The 25,369-nt window shown below is 33.0% G+C and overlaps 3 protein-coding genes across 5 annotated transcripts in view; 1 reads left to right on the forward strand and 2 right to left on the reverse strand.

Annotated features, from left to right (window-relative positions):
• The window catches only part of LOC107644827 (protein SHORTAGE IN CHIASMATA 1), a 28,070-nt gene extending 3,015 nt beyond the window's left edge, over positions 1-25,055 (reverse strand). The window contains exons 1-7 of one of the 2 annotated variants that reach the window (XM_016348762.2): positions 24,605-24,943; positions 24,342-24,425; positions 24,171-24,257; positions 24,005-24,076; positions 21,998-23,647; positions 21,485-21,517; positions 19,117-19,121 (exon numbers count right to left, since the gene is read on the reverse strand). In XM_016348762.2, the coding sequence (XP_016204248.2) occupies positions 19,117-19,121; positions 21,485-21,517; positions 21,998-23,647; positions 24,005-24,076; positions 24,171-24,257; positions 24,342-24,425; positions 24,605-24,928 (2,255 nt within the window). In that variant the 5' untranslated portion in view covers positions 24,929-24,943. The other variant, XM_021103228.1, reaches the window with a different exon arrangement.
• Positions 7,364-10,386, reverse strand: LOC107644826 (transmembrane ascorbate ferrireductase 1). The gene is made up of 5 exons (XM_016348760.2): positions 10,263-10,386; positions 9,994-10,170; positions 9,084-9,132; positions 8,745-8,944; positions 7,364-7,855 (listed from the first exon to the last, which is right to left on the reverse strand). The coding sequence occupies exons 2-5, from the start codon at positions 10,135-10,137 to the stop codon at positions 7,538-7,540; spliced, it is 711 nt and encodes a 236-aa protein (XP_016204246.1). The 5' UTR covers positions 10,138-10,170; positions 10,263-10,386; the 3' UTR covers positions 7,364-7,537.
• Positions 14,102-19,064, forward strand: LOC107644825 (GRIP domain-containing protein RUD3-like). 2 transcript variants are annotated; one of them, XM_016348758.2, is made up of 8 exons: positions 14,102-14,599; positions 14,828-15,028; positions 15,116-15,238; positions 15,432-15,469; positions 15,574-15,661; positions 15,920-17,797; positions 17,931-18,022; positions 18,216-19,064. In XM_016348758.2, exons 1-8 carry the CDS (start codon positions 14,531-14,533, stop codon positions 18,466-18,468), a joined length of 2,742 nt encoding a protein of 913 aa, XP_016204244.1. In that variant the 5' UTR covers positions 14,102-14,530; the 3' UTR covers positions 18,469-19,064. The 2 variants fall into 2 exon arrangements, with proteins under 2 accessions (XP_016204244.1, XP_016204245.1); XM_016348759.2 differs by lacking the exons at positions 14,102-14,599; positions 14,828-15,028 and having other exon boundaries at positions 15,140-15,238; positions 15,931-17,797.

The raw sequence follows: 25,369 nt of genomic DNA on the forward strand, positions 1-25,369 counted from the left end.
ACCGTAGATAACAAAGATGGAATCAATTCTAGTGAGATGAATATGAATATTAGTCTAGTGGAAGGGTTACATAGCTCTAAAAAAAAAAACTCAAACCTAAAGGTTCTCAAACAAAATAATATTTGATAATGAATACTCAATTATATTCGAGATTTTATTTATAAGGGCATCAGTTCTTTTTATTATTTCATTAACAAAGGTTCTCATATTTAATAACTCTTAATAAATGATAACTAAAAAAAGCAATTTTAATTAATCATTAAGTTCAATAATAATAGCCCTAAAATCTGAACCGAAATAGTTAATATAGAAAGAACATCTCCTTAATCAATAAGCCAAGACCCTAAATTATTATGTCCATAATAATATAAATACCTAAATCAAAACATTTCACGCCAATAAACATGCCTTCCTTTTTGTGAGGAAAATATTCTTTAATTTAATCATTTCATAATCTTCCAAATGGGAATATTGGTGGATACTATAAAGTTGAACATAATTCGTTGGCATTATCGTATTAATCAAGGTTTCACCAGGTGTAACAAATTAATGAGTTTAGTTCTAAAGGTTAGTGGTCATGGTCAATAATCTCTAAAAAACCACTCATGTGTTAATTTTATTTTTAAGAGATTAAAATGTTATCTTTAAAAAATACACTTATAATAAATTAAATTGGCCTCTACTTTAGTTAAATAAACATATATAATATGAATTTAATTTAATGCACTAACAATATAAAGTATTTTATACAATTATGTAATCACATTCGTTCTTTTGAGATGTTTAATTTTTTAAAAATTAAATTTACATACGATTAATTAAAGTAAGGGTGAGTACGGATTGGTTTGGTTCGGGTTTATGGTGAAATTAGAACCGAATCTATCAAAATATAATTGGTTTGGTTTGGTTCGGATTTGTATTTTTTTTTGTATATGTACCCGAACCAAACCAAACCGATTAAGAACGGATTGGTTCGGTTCGGATAATTGAGTACCTGATGACTTTGAAATTTATAAAAAAAAACCAAATTTTTATCTTAAAAATTCAACAAGTACAATAAACATGTAACATCAATAGAAATAATCCAAACATTTTAAACACCAAATACATTAAAAATTAAACTCATTAAAATCCAAACATATTAATAATGTATAATCATTGTCTAATAGAAAAGCTATATATATATTTTTTATTTTTTGTTATTTAATTAATATATGATCGGGTTCTCGGATTGGTTCGGGTTCCGCACTCCGAAAATCGATACTCAAACCAATCACTAACAAAAACCATCGGTTTGATTCGAGTTGGACCCGATTACCCGTTAATTTCAGAACAAATTTAATTGATTCGGTTCGGATTCGGACGGGTAATCGGGTACCCGCTACCCGTGTTCACCCCTAAATTAAAGATTCATTTAAGTATTAAACTTAATTTTAGAATATATAGTATATCAAAACGGTGTTAAATTTGTGTGTGGAGTAGCTTCTATTCCATCATGAAAGAGAAAACGGAGAAAGATTCAATAACTTCATAGAGATTCTTTAGAGTTTTCATAATCGTACACAAAACGGAATCTTATTTTGTTTGTGGGACAACCTTAGAAAAACACAGCTCATTATATCTCTCACAATCAATCCCAATCGACTAACATTGGTTTCTTCCTCAACTTGTCCAACCCTTTATTTATTTATATATTTATTTATTAATAATGCTTTTCATAATTTTCTTTTGCTTTCAATGTATTTATCATTTTGAAGACAAATCTTAGCTGGAAGATATAGAAGATTATTATAAGGGTGAGGGTCCTTTTATTGATTATTGCAATAAAGTTGAGGGTGTGATTGTTACTAATTATTATTACTACATCTCTCTTTGAGAAGTAACGAAGGTCCTTTTTATTGTTGAATTATATTTACTGAAAATTATTATAAACATTCCAAGTGTTGATAATAACTGTTTGAAATAATATATACTAGTATTTAAGTGATTTTATAAAGCAACTGAACTCATTATTGCAAATTAATCTTACTAATTACTAATTGATACCATAAACAACAAAATGGAGTGCATACCTCACTTGATAACGGATTTTTAATTTTTGAATAATATTAAATAATTAACTTTTTCAATTAATTTTTAAAATTATTTTATTTATTTTAAATTTAAATTCTCTAAAAAAATGTTTAGAATGGCAAAAAAATTGATTAATATTGTTTTCAGTCAGAATTGGTCAATTTTTAAAAAAAATTATTTTATTTATTTTAAATTTTAGATTCTAAATTATAAATTATTAACCCTAAATCTTAAATTATAAATTTAAATTTTAAAATTAATTAATTGTTCTGGCCCAACCCAATAAAGACCGGAGATCCATTTTGCGGGTTACCGAGCTGACGGGTCCTTGACCCAGCAAAAATGACCCGATCGTTACTCTACCTCCTGAGAAAGATTTGGACAGTTGACAGAAGCTTTCAGGCGAACGGATCCAAATCAGAGGGCCCAACCGAGTACAAGGTATAAACTAGGAGGGACCTACCCTTTTCTAAAAGTACGTCATCTTTACCCTAATTAATCGCCTCGTCGTACGCACCCTTATTTTGGCATCAAAGTGTCTTTGTAGGTGGCCTCGTCCGCCGATCCACCAACGATCGTAGTAGCACCTTTTCTCGTAAAGCCGCGTCCAAGTCTAAATACCTTCCTCTCTTTAGTAGTTATTTTTGATCCAACACCCAACCGACCTCTCATCCTGACGAGCAACCGAATACTAATATTATTAACTAATTAATATTTGGTTGTTATATTTTCTATTAATTTTTTTATTTATTTAGTGATGAGTGTGCATATCAAATTTCAAATAGGATTGTTTCTCATAGAAGGGTATCTAATCCTGAGAATTATTATGGGAAATGTGTAGAAAAAAGTAGTATCATCAATAGTTTTACTTTATAAATTAAAGCATAATTTATTAATTTTGTTATCATCAATAGTTATCCCATTAGCTTCCACTTTATTAGAGAGTGCAAGCTATATTGGTTAGTCAAAAATATCAGCCATTATTGGGCTTCTCCTTAGTTCTCAGGATCATTCTCGACAATCCAAACTACAGGTACAACAGCATGTCCTCCATTTCTTTATTTATTGTTCATCTAACTTTTAAGTCATGTAATAAAAATATAAAATGTTGGATGCAAGATAAAAGTAATAATATTTTCATAAACAAATAAAATTATATTATTTGTAAAATTCTATTTTTTGTTTCGAGATAATCAGGATAGTCCAACCCAATTATGAATAGTAGAAAAATCGGGTGAACCAACCTAATTTTATTGTGGTCCTCCAATTAAAAAAAAAGAAAAAAAATCGAAGGTACTATTCTTCTTTTTGTTGAAGAAAAAAAAATTAGGAAAATGTATATCTCACACAAGGAAACACAAACCAGAAAAATTAAAGTATCCCTATTAGAAAAAGAACTAGAATTGTATTTATATTTGTAAATGCTATAGATCCAATAGTTAAAAGAGTAAAATATATTTACTATTGCATGAAACAATTAATTTGTGAAATTAAATATAGTTTCAAGTAAATATGAATATGTATGTTAACATGATTATTTTTTAAATTAGATTTTAATAAGTATTATCAATATTATTCTCTCATAACTTGTCATCGCTTTAAAACCTTAAAAGATAAATGTAAAAGAATGTATATGAATCAAGAAAATGATGTCAATTTCACAATTAAGAAAATGTAACAATATTTAATAACATTATGTATTAATTTTTAGGTAATGCTAGGGAGACAAAAAAAAAAAACAGTCAGAACTTGCCTTATTTAGCATTTATTAATTGTCGCAACAATTAATAAATGCTAAATAAGGCAAGTTAATGACTGTTTTTGGCTGATTTTCTTTGGTTATCAAACATTTTCGTAATTTTTCAATATATTACCACTTTAGTTGTAACTTTTATAGACAGAATTTAATAACTATCAGTATAAACTGTTTTACACGTATATTCAATCATATAATGCCACATTAGTAAATATAACTATTTTTTAAAGTAATTACATAAATAATCATTTAAAAAAACGGTTATGATTATACTATTATGTAAAATATTTTATACTATTAATACATTAAAATTAAACTCTTTATAAATATTATAAATAGATGGGGACATTGGATTATGGTTAGTGCTAAATAGGTTAGGACAAAAATAGGAAAAGAAGAAAATTGGACTAAGGTTTGGTTGAAGAAACAAAGTACAAAGAACAAAGTGTAGAAATTGATTGGGAGATTGTCACTATTTGAAACTATGTCCCCCCTTTTGTATTGGCCTTTCTTTAAGTTACGACAAAAAAGACCATCGGTTTTCATATTCCATCACTTTGTTGTTACTTTGGAATTGCACATGCCATGCTTCAAGACAGAATATTTGTAATTTGTTTGAAGCTGGCTCTTTCGGAAATGGTAAGGTTTTATTTTTAGCCATTCAGAAATGGTAAGGTAGGATAAAGTATCATTTCAACTATAACTTCATGAGAGCCACTGAGATATCATGAATTCCAAATAAAATAAAATAACATATTGAAAATAAATCAATAATGACATCATCATTCGATGCAGATCCCAGGATATTATTGCACCTTTGTACTAGAAAGGCAGTTTGGTGGTTTGTGTCTATATTTATTTATTTTTGGAAATATTATGGAAATAAAAGAAAGTCAGAATTTATTTTATTTAATGATTAATAAATATTAAATAAGATAAATTTTGATTATTTTTAGTTAATTTATTTTGGTTATCAAATATTTTTAATTTATTTTCAGAGATCTATTGTTGAATTTGTCTTTGAGAAACAAAATAATAGAAAAATAGTAAACATTTTAAGTTACGCACAAAAAAAAAATGGAGAGTGAATGTGTTAGGTAGACAAAAAAAAAGTCAGAACTTGCCTTATTTAGTATTAATTAATTGTCGTAACAATTAATGAATACTAAATAAGGCAAGTTATGATTATTTTTGATTGATTTTCTTTTGTTATCAAACATTTTCGGGTCTAAATTTGTGCATCATGTAGATTTTAGCATAACTTTACATCAACATGTAGTTTCTATTAAAGTAATAGTATTATATTATCTTATTGCATTGTGTACTAAGTTTAAGTTGATGTATTTAATTAAGTCATTCTCTTATAATAATATTACACGTTTACATATGACAAATTTTGTTGAAAGTTAAATGGATAATGATGGCTACTGAAGAATTATTTTGACCTTAGAAACTTGATGAAAACATTATTCATTCAAAATCTCACACATTTTTATGATCATTTTAATTTAGCTTGTCTTGAAAACACAGTTTATCGAGAGATATTCATTGTTTTCAAGAGATGGATGAACATTGCTTTCAATGACAATCTTCATTGTCAAAAAGAAAAATAATAATAATAATAATAAAAATAAAAATAAAAAATTGAAAAAGTAGCTTAAAAGAACATGCACCAGAGCAAATAAAATATACTATTCCAAAAGGTTGCTAGCTAGAGATATTCAGTGCAAGCACAAGAAACAGAAACCAAAAGATAGATTAAGAGTAAGATAAGATGGTAAGAATTAATGAGTGCAACAAAGTTATATTTTTTGTTTGCTTAAAACTTATGACTTCGCTTTAATTTTGTTAGAAACAAAAGACTAAATTAGAGAAATGATTTGTATATTATTGAGTGTGTGTTTAAGTTGTGTGGAATGATACAATACAGAAAGATATTTATAAGGGCTAAGAGAATTGTAATAATAAAGACGTAATATTCTATAATAAATATTCAGATATACTAAATAATTCTAATTGATCCTAATTATATTCTAACAAATTTCCAAGCAAACATTCAAAGTTTTTTTCCTTTTCCCCTTCTTATAACATTTCTTTATCCTCTCTTTAATAATCTTATGAGGATAATAATTTATCTTTTCTTTCAACTGCTATTATAGATAGATGAATAACATTTAATTTGAGAGAAGTGACATAATAAACAAGTGATGACACAAAAGTATAACCACATAATTGAAGAGAATTAATAAACTTGTACAAAGCACATGCCATATTCAATAATTGTATAGCCATTGAAGTAAACATCAACGTGAATTTGTCCCCAAGCAATGGGCAAGGAAAAGGTAAAATGTAGCACGTAAATGAGGTTTGAAGACACTTCATTTTCTCAATTTTCATTGTCACTCCTTATTAATTCCTTTTAGCCAAAACATTTGTTAATCATATATAATATACAACTAAATGTGAATGCATTATTAGACTTTGTGTAAAACTGAAGACAAGAAATTCAAGTCAGAGAAAAATAATTAGGTGTATATAAATGTCCATGTCTCTTGTAACTTGTAAGCTGAAACTTACAAGCATATATGAGCTAGCCCATGTGAGAGTGACTAGAGGGACACCCCCAAATTTGATTAGGAGCATGACCCATTTTTCTTTATTCCTAAAGACCCAAATATTTTACAAAAAAAGGCCCAAATATATTACAAAAAATACTACCCCATAACCTAGCAATGTGTCCCACTCTCCCTCTATCAGATACAAATTTGAGGGCCCAAAAAAGAAAGAAAGAATGTATTACACTATTAATGATCAACATTTTTAAACTTACACAAACGAACAAAAAAAAATTATACAAAAAAATCAGATAACAAATTAACTATCGGTATATCGGTATAAAATATATATTAAAATATAAATAAATAATAATTAGTTTGTTAGTTGATTTTTGGTGTGCATATAATATTTTTATTTTCCTATTTACAGTACACTAAAAACATTTGGTGCAAAATATTAAGGTATAGGAACGCCAGTAATTTTAAAGTAAGAAAGGAATAAAAGAGTGTAGTTATGATAAATAATAACTATTAGATGAAGTAAATCATATAGATATAAGTACATAATAATAAAAGTGAAATGAATAAGGCGAATTTATAAAATTAGAATGATTTAAGTGATTAGTATGGTAAAATCATTCTAAAGACCATTAAAACAAGATAAATATAATATTTATAGTGTTCAACAACAAAATCATGTAATTTTACTTATTGTTTGTTTGAATGTCTGTATATTTTTTAGTTATTAGCTTTTTAGACTATTTTAGTGTGATATATTTTTTGTTTAATTTATACTTATTTTTTATGTATTGTCAAAAGAGATCATTTACAAATTAAATCCTTATTCCCGAACTTTGGATTGAGTCTCTAACAATGATCTAAACAAATAGTACACTAAAAAGTAAAATCTAATGGAATACCAGTAACTAGTTTGCAACATGATGATCTGGTATTCATAATAATAATAATAATAATAATAAATAATAATATAATAATAAACATTATTTCTAATTATGCCATTTTATTTTCGTTCAGTTACAAATTACAATACTTACTTCCCACTAGTAAATACTAAATACACATAGGATTGAACATTGATGTACAAAAAGTGATGTATATGAAAATGAAAAGGAATTGAGAGTATATTACCATATTATATGGGTGAATAGTCATCTTCACCGGGAGCAGAAGAAATAGAAGACAAGACAACAAAAGTACCAAACAAGATTGTGACAATGGCAGTGAAGTTAACAAGGAGTGCCTTTGAACCATATTTAGGTGCCTCTGAACCATATTTAGTCACACCTACTGAGCTCTCCAGGAATGTGAGCTTCTCTAAGAACCCAAGAGAAGCTGTCCCAAGTGCAAGCACATACACTATCAGCCCAAACAACACGTGCCATGGGCCATGGGATTTCCTTAGTGATTCACTCCCTCCAGGATAGAAAAACATCACAAACCCAAATATCCACTGCATGCAGGTGTATTAATTAAAGAATAAATCTCATTCTTATCAAGGACAAAATTGGTCTAAAACAAACTTGTCCTCCACCATTATCTAACTTGAAATCTTGAGAAGTTACTTTGTTATAATAGAGATTATACTTCAAAATCATTGTGACAATCAGATCGAACTAAACTATATGATTAATTATTTATTGAGTAAAGTATCATTTTTGTCTTCAACGTTTGGGGTAAATCCTATTTGTGTCCCTAACGTTTAAATAGTCATATTTGTATCCCTAACGTTTGTAAAAGTGATTCAGTGTTATCCTGCCGTCAATTACACATCATGAGCGCTTTAGTTTGAGTTTTAAAAATCTCTTCTTAAAGTTAGAATACAAATGTTTGGGATAGAATCGATGATCTACTCCCAAAAATAGCTCATCAAATGTTGAAACTAATTCCTACAATATTTACATAATTCACTTTTCTAGGGATATAATTGAATCTAAACACAAATAGTGGGTATAATATTAAAATCGAACATATCCAAGCGAGACCTAATTGAGAATGAATACATCCAAGTGAGAATAATTGAAAAATATAATATGATTTGTTAGTATAATTGATAGTAGGATAACATTGAATCACTTTTATAAACGTTAAGGATACAAATAGGACGATCTAAACGTTAGGGACACAAATAGGACTTATCCCAAACGTTGGGGACAAAACCGATACTTTACTCTTATTTATTTAATTTGTCACAGCTTAAGATTGATATCATGTCATTTTGACAAGCCTTATTATAACAAAATTTCTCACTGTGTATTTTTCTTAATGCATGCCAAACTCTTTATATGCATGTAGGTTTAACTGTTTAAGGTTTAATTAGTCTAAGATTTCAATGGTTTTACCTGAATCCCATAAAGGGAAATAACTCCAATGCCAAGCCATGAATGCAAGCTGTACATATTGGCGATGCCACTTTCATTATGATTCTTGAAGGCAGCACAAATTCCAACTATTCCAAGTACTAGTGCAATTGCATGGAGAATAAGATGTATCAACTTCTTAATTTCCTTCTTCAGGGGTAGAGCTTTGTAACTTATGATAGCTACAAGTAACCGAAAAATATAAAGGGAAAAAAATATGAGACCTATAATAATTATGCAAGTTGAAGACAAAATAGAGAATTGTAGAAATAGTTACACATTAGTTCATAAAACGGTATCTTGTGAAAGTATTTTGATTACCTTCACCTCCCATGATTATTAATCCAATTAGCATAAGAACAGGATGGATCTGTATCAAGAAAAAGGAATACGTAAGATTAGGGGTACTTCACTAACTATATATTGACATTTATATATAATAATAGTCACTAATATAAGATATATAAGGGCTTAATATAGATTAGTAACTTCAACTTGTGTAATATTATATGATTATCTTGTGTTATATATAAATGATTGTATTAAAAACTAAACCCAGTCCCAAACCAGTTTAGTTACTAATTCATCAATGTAATGGTAGGAGAAAAAAAATAACAAAAGCATCTAAATAAAGTAGTTTAAGCCTTTAAGGACTAAGGAGTACCCTTTGCCTCATTTATTATTTGATTTGAAACCACATGAATGTGTTAGTATATGGAATTCACACCGAAGAAATCGAAGGATTAAGCATGTGGAGCCTGCAAGCAATGAATTGTTGGGACCCCTTTTTTATGAGGGTTGGGGCCGATAATAAATAGAAAAGATGGAAAAAAAACTTTAAGAGCATTTTTAAAATATTGTTAAAGTAAACAAAAAAATATGTGAAACTTTACAAGATTGAAGTAAATACTAGTATGAAATACTAAGCAAAAACTGAGAAAAATGGTGGTAGATATGTAAAGTGTAAAGTGTAAACTGTCCACAAAATATACAATATTAGTCTCTAATAACTTTAAGGTAATCAATCACTGAAACCATGGAACTCAAACTAAAGGCAATTGTTTAGTGTGTCTTGCTTTTAAGGTTCAAATGCCAAATTCAGTTAAGGTTCATTCAACAGAGGACCAAACGAAACAGAGTAAGAATGAAGAAGAGCCATATATCAATACATCATAGTCCCAAAAATAATAGCAAATAGAGAGTAAAGAGCAAGATGAAACAAGAAACATACATTGAATATGAGATTTTTGTTGGTAGCTTCCCAAGCTAAGCCACCCCTGAAGTGTATGTTCCAAAACAAGACCATGACAATAGCAGCCACTGCTAGAAGGTGAGCCACAAAGGTAAATGGAAGAGCAGAAACTCCCAACCCCATCTTCTTCAATGTTTTCTCCTTTTGTCTCCCAATCTGAGAAGTAAGAACTCAAGTGAAGTAATAACTGATAAGCTTGAGGTGGAGATTGGAAGCACCGATACTATAACTGAAGTTTCTAAACTTACTGACTTCTAGATGCTCGCCACGTAGCTTGTTTTCATTGGAAATTTGAAGCAATTTTGTTTTGGCCTCGTGTCTCTTCTGTGTGCGCTACAATTTTTATTTAGTTTATTGCATTATTTTAGTGGTGTGTATTACTATTTTTTGAAAGCACAAGTTATAAGAACGAAACATTGGAGGAAAAGAAAAATTACTCTGAAGCACGAATACGATCTCTCAATCTTAAGATTTGGATATGCACACACTTGACACATTTTTTTACATGAAGGTGGTGTCTAAAATTAGGTATTGAAAATAATTTTAAAACACAAAATACATGCTTTACTCTTTTTTTTTTTAAGGTCTCAAATTCTCAATACATACTTTTTTTTTAGTACAGTATTTTCAACTTGACACGCTAAGAACTAATTCATCGCGGATTTAAACTATATTTAAGAGTTTGCTGCTAGTCAATCTTTAATACTTATTTAAATTAATGAATAAATTAATTACTCGATTAATTTAAATTAATTCTCAATACATATATATTTTTTTTGTTGCCTATGATATTCGCTAATTTGAGAGGCTACTCTACTTTGATGACTAGAAGCTTTCTTTCATATGAAGTATCCATGTTCTTTTTCTGTTTTTGTAATTGGACTTGTTTTTTACCCAAAAAAGGGCAATAGTACGAAAATGGTCCACTCCAAACAATGGGCCTATACACAGTAGGCCTCAATAATTTTTTAGTATTTTCTTCTTCAAGTTACAAGAATCTTCCTTTTGTTTTTGTTACAAACAAGAATCTTCTTATGATAAATATTTTTAAATATAAGGTCCAACATATGATAGGAGTATTAGGTTGATCCAATCCAAATAGATTTGACCCAATTGTATATGGGCCACAGCAGCTTGGACTATGTTAGGCAAAATGAGCAAAAGATAAACGTTGAGTGTATAAGTGTACTGTGGGTGAGTGTGACTGTTGTCTAAGATTGGGAGTTGTCTCATTTATCTGACAAAAAAAAAAGAGATTAATGTTGAGTTATTTAAGATCCATACCTTCAATCCATATTGACCCAATAAAACAGAAATAGACACGACCAGAAAATAAAAAAAAAAATTAATCAAAGGAGAAAGAAATGAATTGTGGGTCGAGAAAATAATTAGGAAAATGAATTCTTTTCAAGTTTGGTTTTAGAATACTTCTGGTTAAGTCAAGAATTTTATTACTTTAAAATGTGTTTTTTTTTTCCTTTTTATATATCATTTAATTCAAAAGATAAAGTACTTTTAAAATAAAAAAACATTTTCTTTAATTTAAAGTACTTTTTTTAATGTGAAACATAAATAATTTTCGTTTAATGATCTCGATGACAAACCATCGAACTTATTCATAATTCCTCAAGATTTTTTGGCTTTTGGCTAGGTATTTTAATTTTGACAAAGGAAAGTTATTAACCAATAATTCCTTATCTAGAGAATTCAAGAACTTTGCAATAATGCATCTATCCATTTACGATACCTATCATCCTAGAGGAAAAATGGATAAGCACTTGACAACCGATTACACTTGTCAATCTCTGAAGCTTCGATTGATATGATGTCATTGCATGATAAGAACCATGCAAAGCAACACAAACCAAGCAGTGCCATGGAAAGTTGAATTGCCATAGGCGATGACAACTTTACAAGTTCAGCTGTACAACACAACAACAAACTTAAACTAACTGACGTGAAGCTACACACACAGAAGGCGACACTTCACACTTTTAGAGTGTTATTTTCCAATTTGGTAATCTTTTGGGTAATTTGTTTTAAAACATATAATAGAATTATTATAAACTTCAGGATATTACTGGAGAGCCTGATTTACGCAACTCTGATTTTCCTATCTTAGATGTAGTGATAATCTTTTTTTTCGTTTAAATTTAGAAAATAAATCCACACAGTTCCATAACTGATATGCAAGTAATTACTTAGATTATATCTTCTGATATGTTTGTTTTAACTTGGGCACTATAAACATTGTCCTATTATATGATAGAGTATAAGAAATTCATGGCCCATGCGCACAAAATTTCCCTTTGGTCATAACAAATTAAAGTCGACACTCATTAAAGTGTTGGTATGTTATCCTGTCGGCCTCTCCATATCAGAGAAAGTGAAGATGTTTCTGTGAACATGAAAAGCTAATCGAATGTTTATACGATAATAAATACTATTAAATAGGAATACTTAATGTACAAGTTTTGCATTAAAATGCGGTGTAGTGCCTGCTTAGTAGTATTAGTGCTTACGAATTTACTTAGAGCTTTACATGGGCTCTTCTAATTCCCTTTTGTGAATGAATAAATGATGGTGAATGAAAAGCTGATTTAACTTTACCATTTTGTCAACATATTGTCATGATCTGCAAATAGAGGTGAGACAAGAAACTGCTGGTGTTGTAGCCCTCATATATGGTTGCTAAGAATTAAAGACAAACTCATGCTGATGGAGAATGAATTATTAACTTCTTTTAGGTGTAAAGGATACTAAAATAAGGACTTTTACTAAGTACTTGCGAATACTGAATGAAGAAATGGAAGTAAGGTGGTTTTTTATTGATATATTGAAATGACCAATAGACCAGTTTGGTTGACAATGATGTGTTCATGAATGGAGTGGGGAATTGAATTGGTAAGGAAAGCATAGAAGCTGACTGCACTGGAGCAGCACGGAAGCTGAAAGGCTATCATTAATGATTGATGGGTTCGGAACTTTACTCTATATGCTGGCCAAGGAATTTGGTGGAAGCTACGGTGTACAGATGTTTTCTCTTTAGTCATTAAATTGTACTACCTATTTGCATCATTGCATGCATGTGGTTCACTTTGAGCTGATTGTGACAGGAAAAAAAGGCCCCAGGGGACACTTATTAGCACAGATCACACAACACATTCATTTACTTACGCTACGGAATACCATGTTGTCCCTCAAATTGAGAAATATGGCACATTATGACATTATTATCAACCTATGTAAGAGTAGAAATTGTTCTATTCATTGTAGTACTCATAATTCTCATATAAGAAGTCACTGCGGACTTCACATTTTACGGAATTCAATGTAACTAACTAACCTTAATAAAAGAAGCCATCATTCCAAGTTCCAACTATACTCCTATACGGCTATACCCACCGAATTTAATTTTACACGTGGTTAATATTTGAGTAATTTTTTTTCTTGTTCAAACTTTTTTGCCTTACTATGATTACTAATATTTTTCTTATATATTTAGACCAATTTTCTCTTAATATATTAACTATAAGATATAGATTAGTGCAAATTTATTAATTTTCCCCTACTAAGATATAAAATAGATCTATTTCCCTTTTAGTTTTGACATTTTGTTCTGCAAGTTTGTTAAGAATATTAAATATTCTATGAGGAAGTATATGGAGCTAATGGAATATTTGTACAATGTGTACAATAGAGGTTTAGGGATGTCCGATTCAGTATTAGAGATATAATCATTAGTGTTACCTTTTCCCATCAGCTGAAGCTTTTGGAATGAGTGGTATCATGACATGGTATCATGAGTAGTACCCGGATGGTTATTCTGATAGTATGGGTGATGTTCATTTTTTAACTCAATAACCCATTGTACACATTGTACAAATATTCTATTGGCTCCCTAGTAGGACTCATATTCTATATATGTTTCTTATTTTAAGTATTTACTCACTATTAAATAATAAATATTTGGGTCTATCTATTTCAATGGAAAAATAATTGAACTTACATCAAGAGAGATACAGTTCATTATGTTTTTGCATTTGAAAAGATACGCCTGAGAAAATAAAGTTGTATGGGTCAATCTTGTGATTTTATTTTGTCTCGCTCCCTCAGATGACCCCTTCCATTTTCTTTAAAGTAAAAAACAAAAGCTAAAACCAAAAAAGTGAACCATACATTTCAGAAACGTTCCTTTATTTATTTCCTTAGTCCCTTTAGTCTTCCGAAGAAGCTTTTAGTATCAAATTAACTTCTATTAAGTTTGCTAACGATACAAGTTCAGTATAGCATCTAGTACTAGTAACTAAGCCAATAAATCAGAAGGAAGGGATTTGACAAGAGCATACCGACATTTCATTCCAGTTGGTAACTGAATCTGTCAGAAACGTACTTTCAGGTTTCAAATCAACTAGCCAACTCACCAATGACGTGTCACTGGGACTCCTAGGAATCAAACACTGTCAGTCTTCCATAAATCCAAAGTGCAATATTTTATTCAATCATTCAGAAAATCATGTTCAGGTCATGGAGCAAGAAGAACAAAATAAAAGCTGTATTCAAACTGCAATTTCAGGCAACTCAGGTAACACTCACTGAGGCATAACAAAGTTTTTATGCCATCTTATGCTAAATCTAAAAATGGGGTTTGTCCCAGCTTTTACTCAAAACATATTTACCAGGAAGTTTGAAAGATACTGTGGATCCCGTAGATGGTTAAGGAGTATAAAAGCTAACATATACTGGGCATGTCATGCCTATGAACAGATTCTGTATACAGTATCTTACCTTGTTCTCTTCTCCTTTCTATCAGGTGCCAAAGATGAAAAAGCCGGCACTGATGATAGCTTTGGTTCCAGATGGTGCTGGGAAGCCAACAGTTAAACTAGAGAAAGTTGCTATCCAGGGTGGATCCTGTTTATGGGATAAACCAATTTTTGAAACAGTTAAATTCGTTAGAGACACAAAATCAGGAAAACTACATGAAAAAATCTATCATTTCATCGTTTCAACTGTAAGCTGTAGACTTGTAATTGCATACTATATAGTCTACCGGACTAGGATGTCGAATGGAGGGTCTAACCTTAAACCTCCCCTGCAGGGATCTTCAAAGTCTGGATTTCTTGGAGAAGCCTCAGTTGACTTCGCTGATTTTGCTGCAGAAACTGAGCCACTGACTATATCTCTACCCTTGAAGTTTGCCAATTCAGGAGCGATTCTACATGTTAGTACCTTCTGTCTCACTCCCTTACTCGTTTATTCTCTCTCAACATGCACACATTATTCATTCTCTTAATGTTGGCATCTATCTATTCAAGAATCTAATCTTCGGGGGAGATTTTAACATTAAGTCATTAACAGCCTATATAATACCATCATATTGCAAAACATAATACCTCACATAATTGTTGAGACAGGTGACGATTCAGAATATTGAAGGATATACAGATCAAAGGTGAAAAACCAATCAACAATTCCAGTGAAAATAATCTGTTTTAAGTTTATTTATTTTGCTTTCTTGATTTTATATCTGATGTGCTTGCTCACTTTTCACCTCAGTTTCAGAAATGGAGTAGACGGTGGAGGTGGAAGCTTGAAACACCAGCAGAGCAATTGCAGTACAGATGACAGTTCCTATAATGCTGAAGTATGACCTCTTTCTCATATGAGATGAATATATATATATATATATATATATATTCGTCATTTTATAGCCAGCACTTTCTATTCAACAAAGTTGAAAATTTTCTAAACAAAAACTATTTAGGAGGATTAGTTAAGAAAATAAATAATGTATATGTTTAAAGTAATAAAAGTATTATTAGCATTTTGCATTATGGGAACTCAGCAAAATGTCACCTTTGAATAATCCAATGGCATCACTCTTGTGCTAACTTCATGGCAGGATTCTTCTAGGCTATTACTATTACCACCGCCCATCAGAACGACTTCAATGCCATCAAATGGAAGAGTTGAAGTCCCTGCCTCAGAAACCCATAGGCATAGGAGGTCAAACACAGAGGTGTCAACTGGTTCAGCGTCAGATGGGAATTTGGGTGACTGGACTAACAGCTTGGAAGATAATCTTCCCAGAGAAAGATTGCTAATAGGGCCTCCTGATAGTACCACTGAAAACCTCAAGACAGAAATTGCTTCTCTAAAGAGACAAGTAGAAGTATCAGAACAAGAGCATCAATCACTTCAGAAGCAGTTAGAGAAAGAAAGCATTCGGGGACAAAATATGGCAAGACAGATAATCCTCCTAAGAGAGGAGAGAAATATGCTCAAAACAAAATATGAGCAGCTCAATTCCCAGCAGAACCTTGATAATGAGAACAAAGCCTCAAAATCCTTGCCGTCTGAGATTGAAGATACTAGGCTTCAGTTAGAAGCATTAAAGGAAGAGCTTATACATGAAAAATCTTTTAGTGCCAGTCTTCGCTCACAGCTCCAGAAGACACAAGATTCAAACTCTGAACTGCTTTCGGCAGTGAGGGAGCTTGAAGCAGTGCTGGAACTAAAGAATAAGGAAATCTTGGACCAGATTGACAAGCACAGTGATTGGACAGAAATAGACCTCTTGAGGCAGAAAATTGCAGATCAGAATCGTGAAATCGACACTTATAGTCAGCAACTTGATGAGTTAAACGAGCATATAGAAGTGCTCACTTCGGACTACGAGCTATTGAAGAGGGAAAACCTGGATATCTGTTTGAGATTAAAGAAAGTAGAAGCACAACATAAGATGTTACAAAATAAACATTCAGCTTCGTTGACTGCCATAGAACAACTTGAATCACAGGTAGAGATATTAGAAGAAAAGATAAAGAATCGGGAAGAGGAATTTTCAGAGTCTTTGGTCTACATCAATGAGCTTGAAAATCAAGTCAATAATTTGGAGAGAGAACTGCAAACACAGGCAGACAAGTTTGAAGAAGATCTCCATTCTTTGAAATGTGCGAAGATTGAGCAAGAAGAACAGGCCATGAAAGCTGAGGAGGCCTTGAGAATGATGACACGCAATAATGCTCTCATATCTGAGCGTTTTCAGGATGAATTTCGAAGGCTTTCAGTTGAAATGGCATCGAAAGTAGAAGAAAATGAAAAGATGATCGTTAAAGCCAATGCAGAAGCTGATGAATTGCAGAAGCAGAACAAACTTATGGAAGAAACACTCCAGAAATGCAATCAAGAGCTCAGGCTAATTACAAACCAGAACGATTTGAAACTGCAAGAGCTCTTGAACCAAATAAACTCAAAAGAAAAAACAGTAGAGATGTTGACACAAGAACTTGAGGGTAAATCTAAACAACTTGAAAATGTGCAAAGCCAAAAGGATGAAAAGGATCACGCATTATCAAAGCAAATTCAGGTTCTTAGGATTGAAATTAAGAAGCTGATGGTAGAAAAGCACGCATTTTCTAAAGCAAAGCCAACAGAGCAAATGACCGAGGTGGTATTGCAAGGGAACCAAGATGTGGATAAGATACTTGGTACCCTGATGACAGAAGTGGAAATCTTGAAGAACCATCACAATGAATTGACAAATATCCTGCAGAAAGAACATGCTGAGAAAGAAAATATGTGCAAAACAATATCTCAACTAGAAGGAGAGCTTAAGAAGAAAGAAGCAGAATTAAGCATTATGGAAAAGAAGCAGAGGAATAACAAAAGACAACCAGCAGCAGCAAACATGAATATGACTCCAAGAGACAGCGAGCGTTGTGGTGCATCTCCTTCCAATGAGGAACAGCTGAAGACATCAAATTCAGAATGGCACAAGGTATGTCCAGCTTCAATTCTTGAAATCATAAAGAACATAAGTTTCTATCACATATTAGGGCATGCATGCTTCAATACACACACTGTTAGACTTGATGCTAAATATTTACTGTGTTGTTATATATGAACACAAGGGCATGGATGCTGGAAATACTGCTGATGGGTTGGAAGAAAAAGGAATAGGCAATTTGGCTGAGAAAAAAGTTTGCCAAGCACTGCACAGAAGGTAAAAATCGAATTCATTTCTGTCCATCTAAACTCCAGGTTCTCTTGAACACATCCATGAACTTCAATATATTCATTAAAATTGAAAAACAAAAAAACTGCAGCTTGGGATGAAGAAATCAAATTTCTATTTATGTTGCACATCATCCAGGAACTAATTGTTGCTTTCTTTTGCCTCCATTTTACTCTGACAGTGATGCGAAAACTTGCTTGGCAAATGAGGTGATTCTCTTCAATCATGATCATAGTGGTCGGTGCCACACAAATGAATTATTGAATGAAGTGGCACTCCTAAAGGAAAGGAATAAATATATGGAAAATGAGCTGAAAGAATTAGAAGAAAGGTATTCGGATATTAGTCTAAAATTTGCAGAGGTAGAGGGAGAAAGACAACAACTTGTTATGGCTCTACGTAGTATCAAGAATGGTAAGAACTTGAATTCTTAACAGGTGTTGTTACATAATCACATTATAAAGCATACAAGGGCCATGAAGGAGGCAACAGGATATCTTAATCACAATGGGTTCTACTAGAGGTTTGAGACCTTTATAATGTATGTCAACCAAAACTGTCACTTGATCAGAAATATCATTTCCAGTATTTCTCCTCAAACGATACATGGACAATGTGGTTTGGGATGTTGCTTCATATGCCTATGTAGCAAATGTATGTCATCAGTTTGATCATTTTGGCATATAAATATGAGAACAATACACAGACAAATGAAAAATGATGTTCAGAGGAAAACTTTTGGTTGAATAAAAGAGAAAAAACAACTCAAAAGCTATTGCCTATTGAATCCAGAAAACCATCATCTTAGCTGGTACTGGTGCTTTTCAGAAGTTATTGTAATAAGCAAATTTTGGGAGTTCCTATTTGTATGTTTGATGTAATTAAAACAATGTCTTGTATCATGGCAAAAGCTAGCTTTAAAACGCAATTTTTTTTTCAGGGGGGAAAGGGTGGTATTTTTCACAGGTTATGTTCCTATGAATTATGCAGCTTTCCCATTTTAAGATGCGACTACCATTAAATTTATGAACGCACTGACATTGAATTGATGAATTTATTTCCATCACTTGAAACCTGCATACTTCAACTAACATTCATATAAATCAGAAACTGCCATAGTCATTGACTATGAGAATCTGTGAAGTGGTACAGCAGCAAAATAAAGACGATGTATACCTAGTCCTGAAAGCATCTTTTTTTTTTTAAGGAAAACAACCTTAGTGTATGAAACTTTCTATTGTGCAAGAATTTCATTGTAATTAACGTTTCAAAGCAAAAAACCTTTCAAAGGTTATACCCATCAAATGTATAATAGTAAATCTCCATTCGTTACTTCAATGATAGATTATTGTGCCCGATACCGTGACTGATCTCTATCACTCCAGACCAGCTTAGTTTGGCTTCCACTTCCTTTCCTCCCAAAAGTAAGTGTCTGCAGTGACCAAATGTCGATGAATAATAGAACAGAAGCGTAGTATGGATATCAAATACTAAGCTAAACTTATAAAGGACACAATTGTAACTTGCAGGCATCTTAATTTTTAAGCAATTAGCATTATTGCTGAAATGAAGATGGCGACATAAAGTTATAAATATCTACCGTTCTGGACGAAGACTATCCCCCGTGAAAACATCACACCCACAGTGTTACATTATTTTATGCATTCATTAACATGCTTGGTGTAAGGCAAAACCCATAAACAAAATCGTATTTAGAACTCTACTTTTCCCGCCACTTTTTTCCATAGAGCAGTTAAATATATTATATACAATTCGAGTATTGTCAGTTTACTAGTCTACCCCACATAACAGAAAACTCTTAACAGAAAGAGAAAGACACTATCCTGTTGGACTTACCTTGGTTGATATCTTATCATTTGGAGTATGTGAGGGTAGCGAAGCAGAATATTTTCCTCTCTTGACTGGTTCTGAAGATTGCCCAGATTGCTTCTGCCTTTTCTGTTGAATGTTTCCGAGAGTCTCACCGGATTGGTACTTGAACAACTCAATTATTGAAGGACTTCTCTTAGAAACGGTGGACGTGTTCCCTGAGTACCCAAAACAAGGAGCAGATTTCCCACTTGAAAACGATTTTTGACGCAATTTGCTCTTCTCTTTAAACCTGTTCATAAATTCTGTTGTCCAAGGTGAATTCACTGGATTAGTTGACCAGCGTGCGCGTGAAAGTGGAGTTCTCCCCAAATGTGACATTTCCTCCTGGAAGGGTAATCTTTGTAGGTTTCCCATAGATGTCTGAGCTAAACCCTCTTCGAGAATGTTTTGACCATGCTTGAAACCAAGAGGTAGTACATCTTTCCCAAAATCTGGTTCAGCATAGTTATCAACTTCCTGTGGTGTATTTTTTGAAGATCTACATGCCATTGATGGGTTGCCTTCAGGGTGAAAGTTATCATCGAATGACAATCTCCTTGCAATTTTGTTCTTTCTTATGTGATCTTTCTCGGTTTCAATCGTCAAACTTGGGAACTTCATGAAATCCGAAACAGAGAAGTCTTTATCTAATAAGGGAAAATCAGTGAAGTTAACCACCTCACCTCTAATGTCTTCATGCATCTTCTTAGAATCACTTGGTTTATGCCAATTCAGTTTTGTGCTGATCGTTGCAGTGTCCAGCATATCATTTTGAGCAAACTCTCTATTTTTTAAAGTTGAATGGGGCTGTTCCACCTGCAGTTCTTCATCTTTGAAGTTCCATAGATCACACGAAGACTGGGGAAAGCTGGCAGGGTTTCTCATTGTAGTCATGCTGGATCTTTGCTTTGGCTCGAAAAATTCTCCCATAGGTAAACTAGCCTCTGCCAACTCACTGGATCTCCCAGCATCTTTTGGCATACCAAGATCACAGAATTTTGGCATAGCAGAGGAATCCGGAACAGCCTCAACTACTGGATTTAATGTGTTGAATTGCAACAACTCCTCAAGACGTAGTTCATCCATCTGGTGACTACTTGCATGAGTTTTCCTTTTTCTTTGATTGTCAACTTGACGATATAGAGAACACTTATCTGAGTCTGGTTCTGATGACACCGAAGAGGAGCAGTCTGTCATTATGGATTTTGAATCCTCCCGCTCTCCATATTTACAGAAAACACTGAACAGAGAAATACTTTCTTCTGGAACGTTGTACTTTTCTAAAACATGCATCCTTTGTTCATGTGACCAACTAAGAAACTCATTGAGCGTGACCCCTGAAGATAGTATACAGTGTGCCGTTAAAGGATTTACTCCAGGAAATTGTGTAAGAAATGATTCTGCAAGAGTTACTGACTCAGTCATTTTAGGATACAGACCCATTTTCGATTTGGTGACACTCTTAATGCAGCTTATTATAACTTCGGTTGTCAATTCTGGTGAGTAAGAGAAGAAGATCTGTAAATCAATTCCCAAGCTTGATGCTGCAGCATAAAGTGCATCTGAGAATTCCATTACAGTTGAAAGGAAGTTATATTCTCCCTCAAAGACCTGAAAAGATAAGAAAACATATGAAAACACTAGTAGATAAAGTATGAAGCTCAACTAACAAGCACCACAACAACGACTCTCCTATTTTAAGGATCATGTTTATATCATATAAAATGCAGATTCGGCAATTTAATTTTGCCTGTTCCCTCGTGTTAACTGCCTACTGTCTTCCAAGCATAAAATTCCCCCTTCTACACGAGGTGTATATTAGATTGTCTGCTCATTGAGATGCTGTTCTTCTAAATTGTCTATAGGAAGGTCCTAAAATGGGAAAGCTGAGGCTGAGATAGGAAATTAAAATTTCGCCCAAAAGGCTTCACAAGTAACCCCTAAAGAAAGCATCTGATTAACAAGTCATCGACAAGCAATTGATCACCTTCGAACTTACTCGATATTGCAGTATTTTGTGGAAGTTGAGCCAGAAATAAATATTAATACGCACGTATATAAGTATAGTACAACTTATAAAAGTGAAATTACCAAAAAGCAGCCGCGGAAGTAAAAACTCAGCATTGTCAGAACATCTGCTGCAATATTCTCAATATATAAATGCAAGCTTGAAGATGCTTCAGTGACTGGTGTTGCTTTCATCGCAAGATTTGTACTATCGTACCATGCCAAGCAAATTGCAGAACTTAGTATGATATCTACAGGTAAATCCAAATCACGTTCAACAACTTGAATTCCTCCTTTCTCCATCCCAAGAATTACTTGGTAAGAGCTTCTTCTAGAGAATATCATTTCCTTATCTACGTTTTGAGTATTCACAATAATAACTGATCCGGTAAAAAGCTCCATGCCTTGATGACCATGGTCAGTTTTCAATGCAGCTATTAGTGGCACAAAATCATCTGCTTCAGCTGCAACACGTGAAAATTCTATGTTGGCAGGTGTAAATTCTGGAACCCGAGCATTAGCATCTGTAGACTCTACTGCAAAATTACATTCCCGGCTAATAGTTGCTTTTTGAGGGTTTAAGAAGTAATCAAGACTGCTGATCTCTGACACAGACTTAAATAACCTAGAAGCCCTCTCAGCACCTTTTTCAGGTAATGGCTCTTGACTCTCTTTTGTAGAAGATCCACGTTCCAGTTGTTTGACTGAAGCAAATTCTGTAAGACTAATGTCAAGCAGAGACATATTATCAGAAAGCAACTTCTGCAACTCTTCACTTTGATTATTGTCATGATCATCTGTAGTATCCTCAGATAAAACAAGATCAAATACCGATTTTCCATCCTCACAAAATTTCTCTATGAAACCTTGGTTCTTCAGATCTATCTTGGCCCATATGTTCTGATGCCAACTAGAAATTTTGTAATTGCATTCATCTTCCTCTAGTAGATCCCAGTTTAAGTATATTCCATCAGATGCAGATAGGGGACGGGTCTTCAAGTTGGAAAAAAGTTCTTGAATGATATCATGCAGAGCTATAAGCTTTTTGTAATCAGAGATAACAGGTACAGGCAATGATTTGAATTTGTCATCCATTAGTGCCATCTCATTGCTGACAATCAATTCATCAAAATTCTTTAAGTTAAACTCTTTCTCGAACATCCAGTTAGTTGATTCTAGAATATCTGATGATGATTTGTGATAGAAGGCTTCAATGGTTTGAGTGAAATCCTCATCAAGGAACACAAATTCTTGAAACGTTACTAGATTCATGAACAAATTTAAATCGGCCTGAGATGTACCCTCCAGGGAACCAAAATATTCAGTTTCCAACATGTTTATAAGATCACTCTCTGGTGACATGGGTGATAACACCAGGCTTTGCTTTGATGTGCACTCATCAGAGAAAAGTTTCACCATATTATAACTCATAGATTTGTCATCCGTGATGGATTGGCACTCTTCATCAAAATTAAGAGATTTGGTGAAATCAAAGTACGTGCCAAGAATTTCTATCAGAGATAAGCACGAGGGAATTCCCAAACTTTCTTCGTCCACTTCTAAATTCAGAAACATGTTTTGGCCTGAGTGCGAAGGGTGACGAGCAGAAATGTTATCTTCAAAAGAATATGCATCCTCCACTTTTAGGTACTCTGAAATAGCATTTTCAGCACGAGGTACTGCTTCTAGAGCCTCGTAAGGAAACTGCATTGATGGCTCAGGCTTGAACATTTCCTGTTCAGAAAACAGAACAAGTAATTCTCTGTGAATTTCAAAGATGCGCATATGAACAGTTAAAATCTTCGTTAATGAATGTCATTTTCCCTAAATGTCTATGGTCTGTAAAACGGTGAAGGTTGGACTATAAACTTCTGTTGTACTATAAAAATCATACCAAATGAGACAATACTTTTACCCAAATGAATCGGATATTATTTAATTTTGACTGAGTATGTAAAGTAAATTCAAGCTTACAAAAAGAAAATAACATAAATATTCTAAACACAACTTACAGACTAATTTCATGAAGATGTTTTATAGTTCAAAATACAAAGTGATTATGTAAGCGTGCTGCACGTATAGTGTTGTTACCAGGCAATTTTCAACCTCCGGCATTTGATCCAGCATTTGCACCCACTCCCTCTCAGTGAAGCAACCAGTGTTCTTTAAAATCCAAAGAGAAAATAAACAAATAGGGATGTAATCCGAAATACATAACAAATTACAACAACAAATATTAAAAATAAGCATCTCTCACCAATAGTGCATCTAGCTCAGGTGTTTCGAATTGAATCACTTTGTACGCGTTCGTGCTCTTATCACTACAATCAATTCTTTTAGTCTCCTATGAACAATAACACTAAGACTTTAGCCATAAACCAAAAATAAAAGGAAAAAGAAACGAAGAGAACAAGAATCACGTAGCTACCTTCGGAAATTCAGTATCAGCTTCGGAGCAAACATTTCTACAGCTCTGGCGTCCATCCTCTTCAAATGACGTCTCAGCTTCTTGCTGAAGAGCAATCAAATCATTCAAAAAGCACAATCACTTAGAAATGCACATAAATATAGTTTCAGAGCAAAAACTATGGTACTGATGATATAATCCACACAAGGCGCAAGATGTTCACTATTGCTCATCAAACTCATGCAGATGTAAACAAGCTTCTAAGCTTCAGAGGCTCAACTCACCTGGGGATTCCGATCTTCATAGCTTCCGCAGCTGAATGACGAGGAGCGATCTCGATCTCGAGGTGGAGACGGAACAGCAGCTGGATCTTTGAGATCGAGAAGTTCGAGATGGATTTTGTGAGGTAGCACGGAGGAGAGGAAGGTGGAGAGAGCGCCGGCGATCGCCAGTGGTTCAATGTGGTGGGAGACAGGGAGCGTGGAGTCAAATCGCAGGATGTGCACGGCAGATGTAGGCGGCGCGTGGAGGCGAGGGACGGGGAGGTGGAGGAACCGTTGCGACGGAGGGAGAGCGAAGTAGTCGTTGTTCAGAAAGCGAGTTCGCATTATTCCGGCGAAGAAGAATAACGGATTTTGAAATTGAATTGAATTTCGCGCTTTAAATTTGGTATTTATAGCACATAGCATTCGGACCTTGGAGCATCTAATCAATTCGGGTACGAATGTCAATATTCGCTCCTCTGGCCCAAATTGAATCTGAAGTTCGTTGGTTCTATTCTATGTCTAATAGACCAAAATGTGAGTTGTTTTTGTCAATAAATATGTGTAATATTTCATGACCAAAAAACAAAATGTGTGTAGTATATTAATATCAAATGAAAGTTTTTTTTATCTAACTTTAATTGGTTTAATTCATTATTTTTTTATTTAAGCAAATGCGAGTTCCAATCTCATGTATAGAACAATCCATTAGTCGGCGACAAAAGAAAATTGGGGATTCTTTTTGTAAATGGTAGAATATTGTCTTATAAAATTAAAAAAGAGGTT

This window comes from Arachis ipaensis, chromosome B05 (assembly GCF_000816755.2).
Source record: "Arachis ipaensis cultivar K30076 chromosome B05, Araip1.1, whole genome shotgun sequence".
Lineage (NCBI taxonomy): Eukaryota > Viridiplantae > Streptophyta > Magnoliopsida > Fabales > Fabaceae > Arachis > Arachis ipaensis.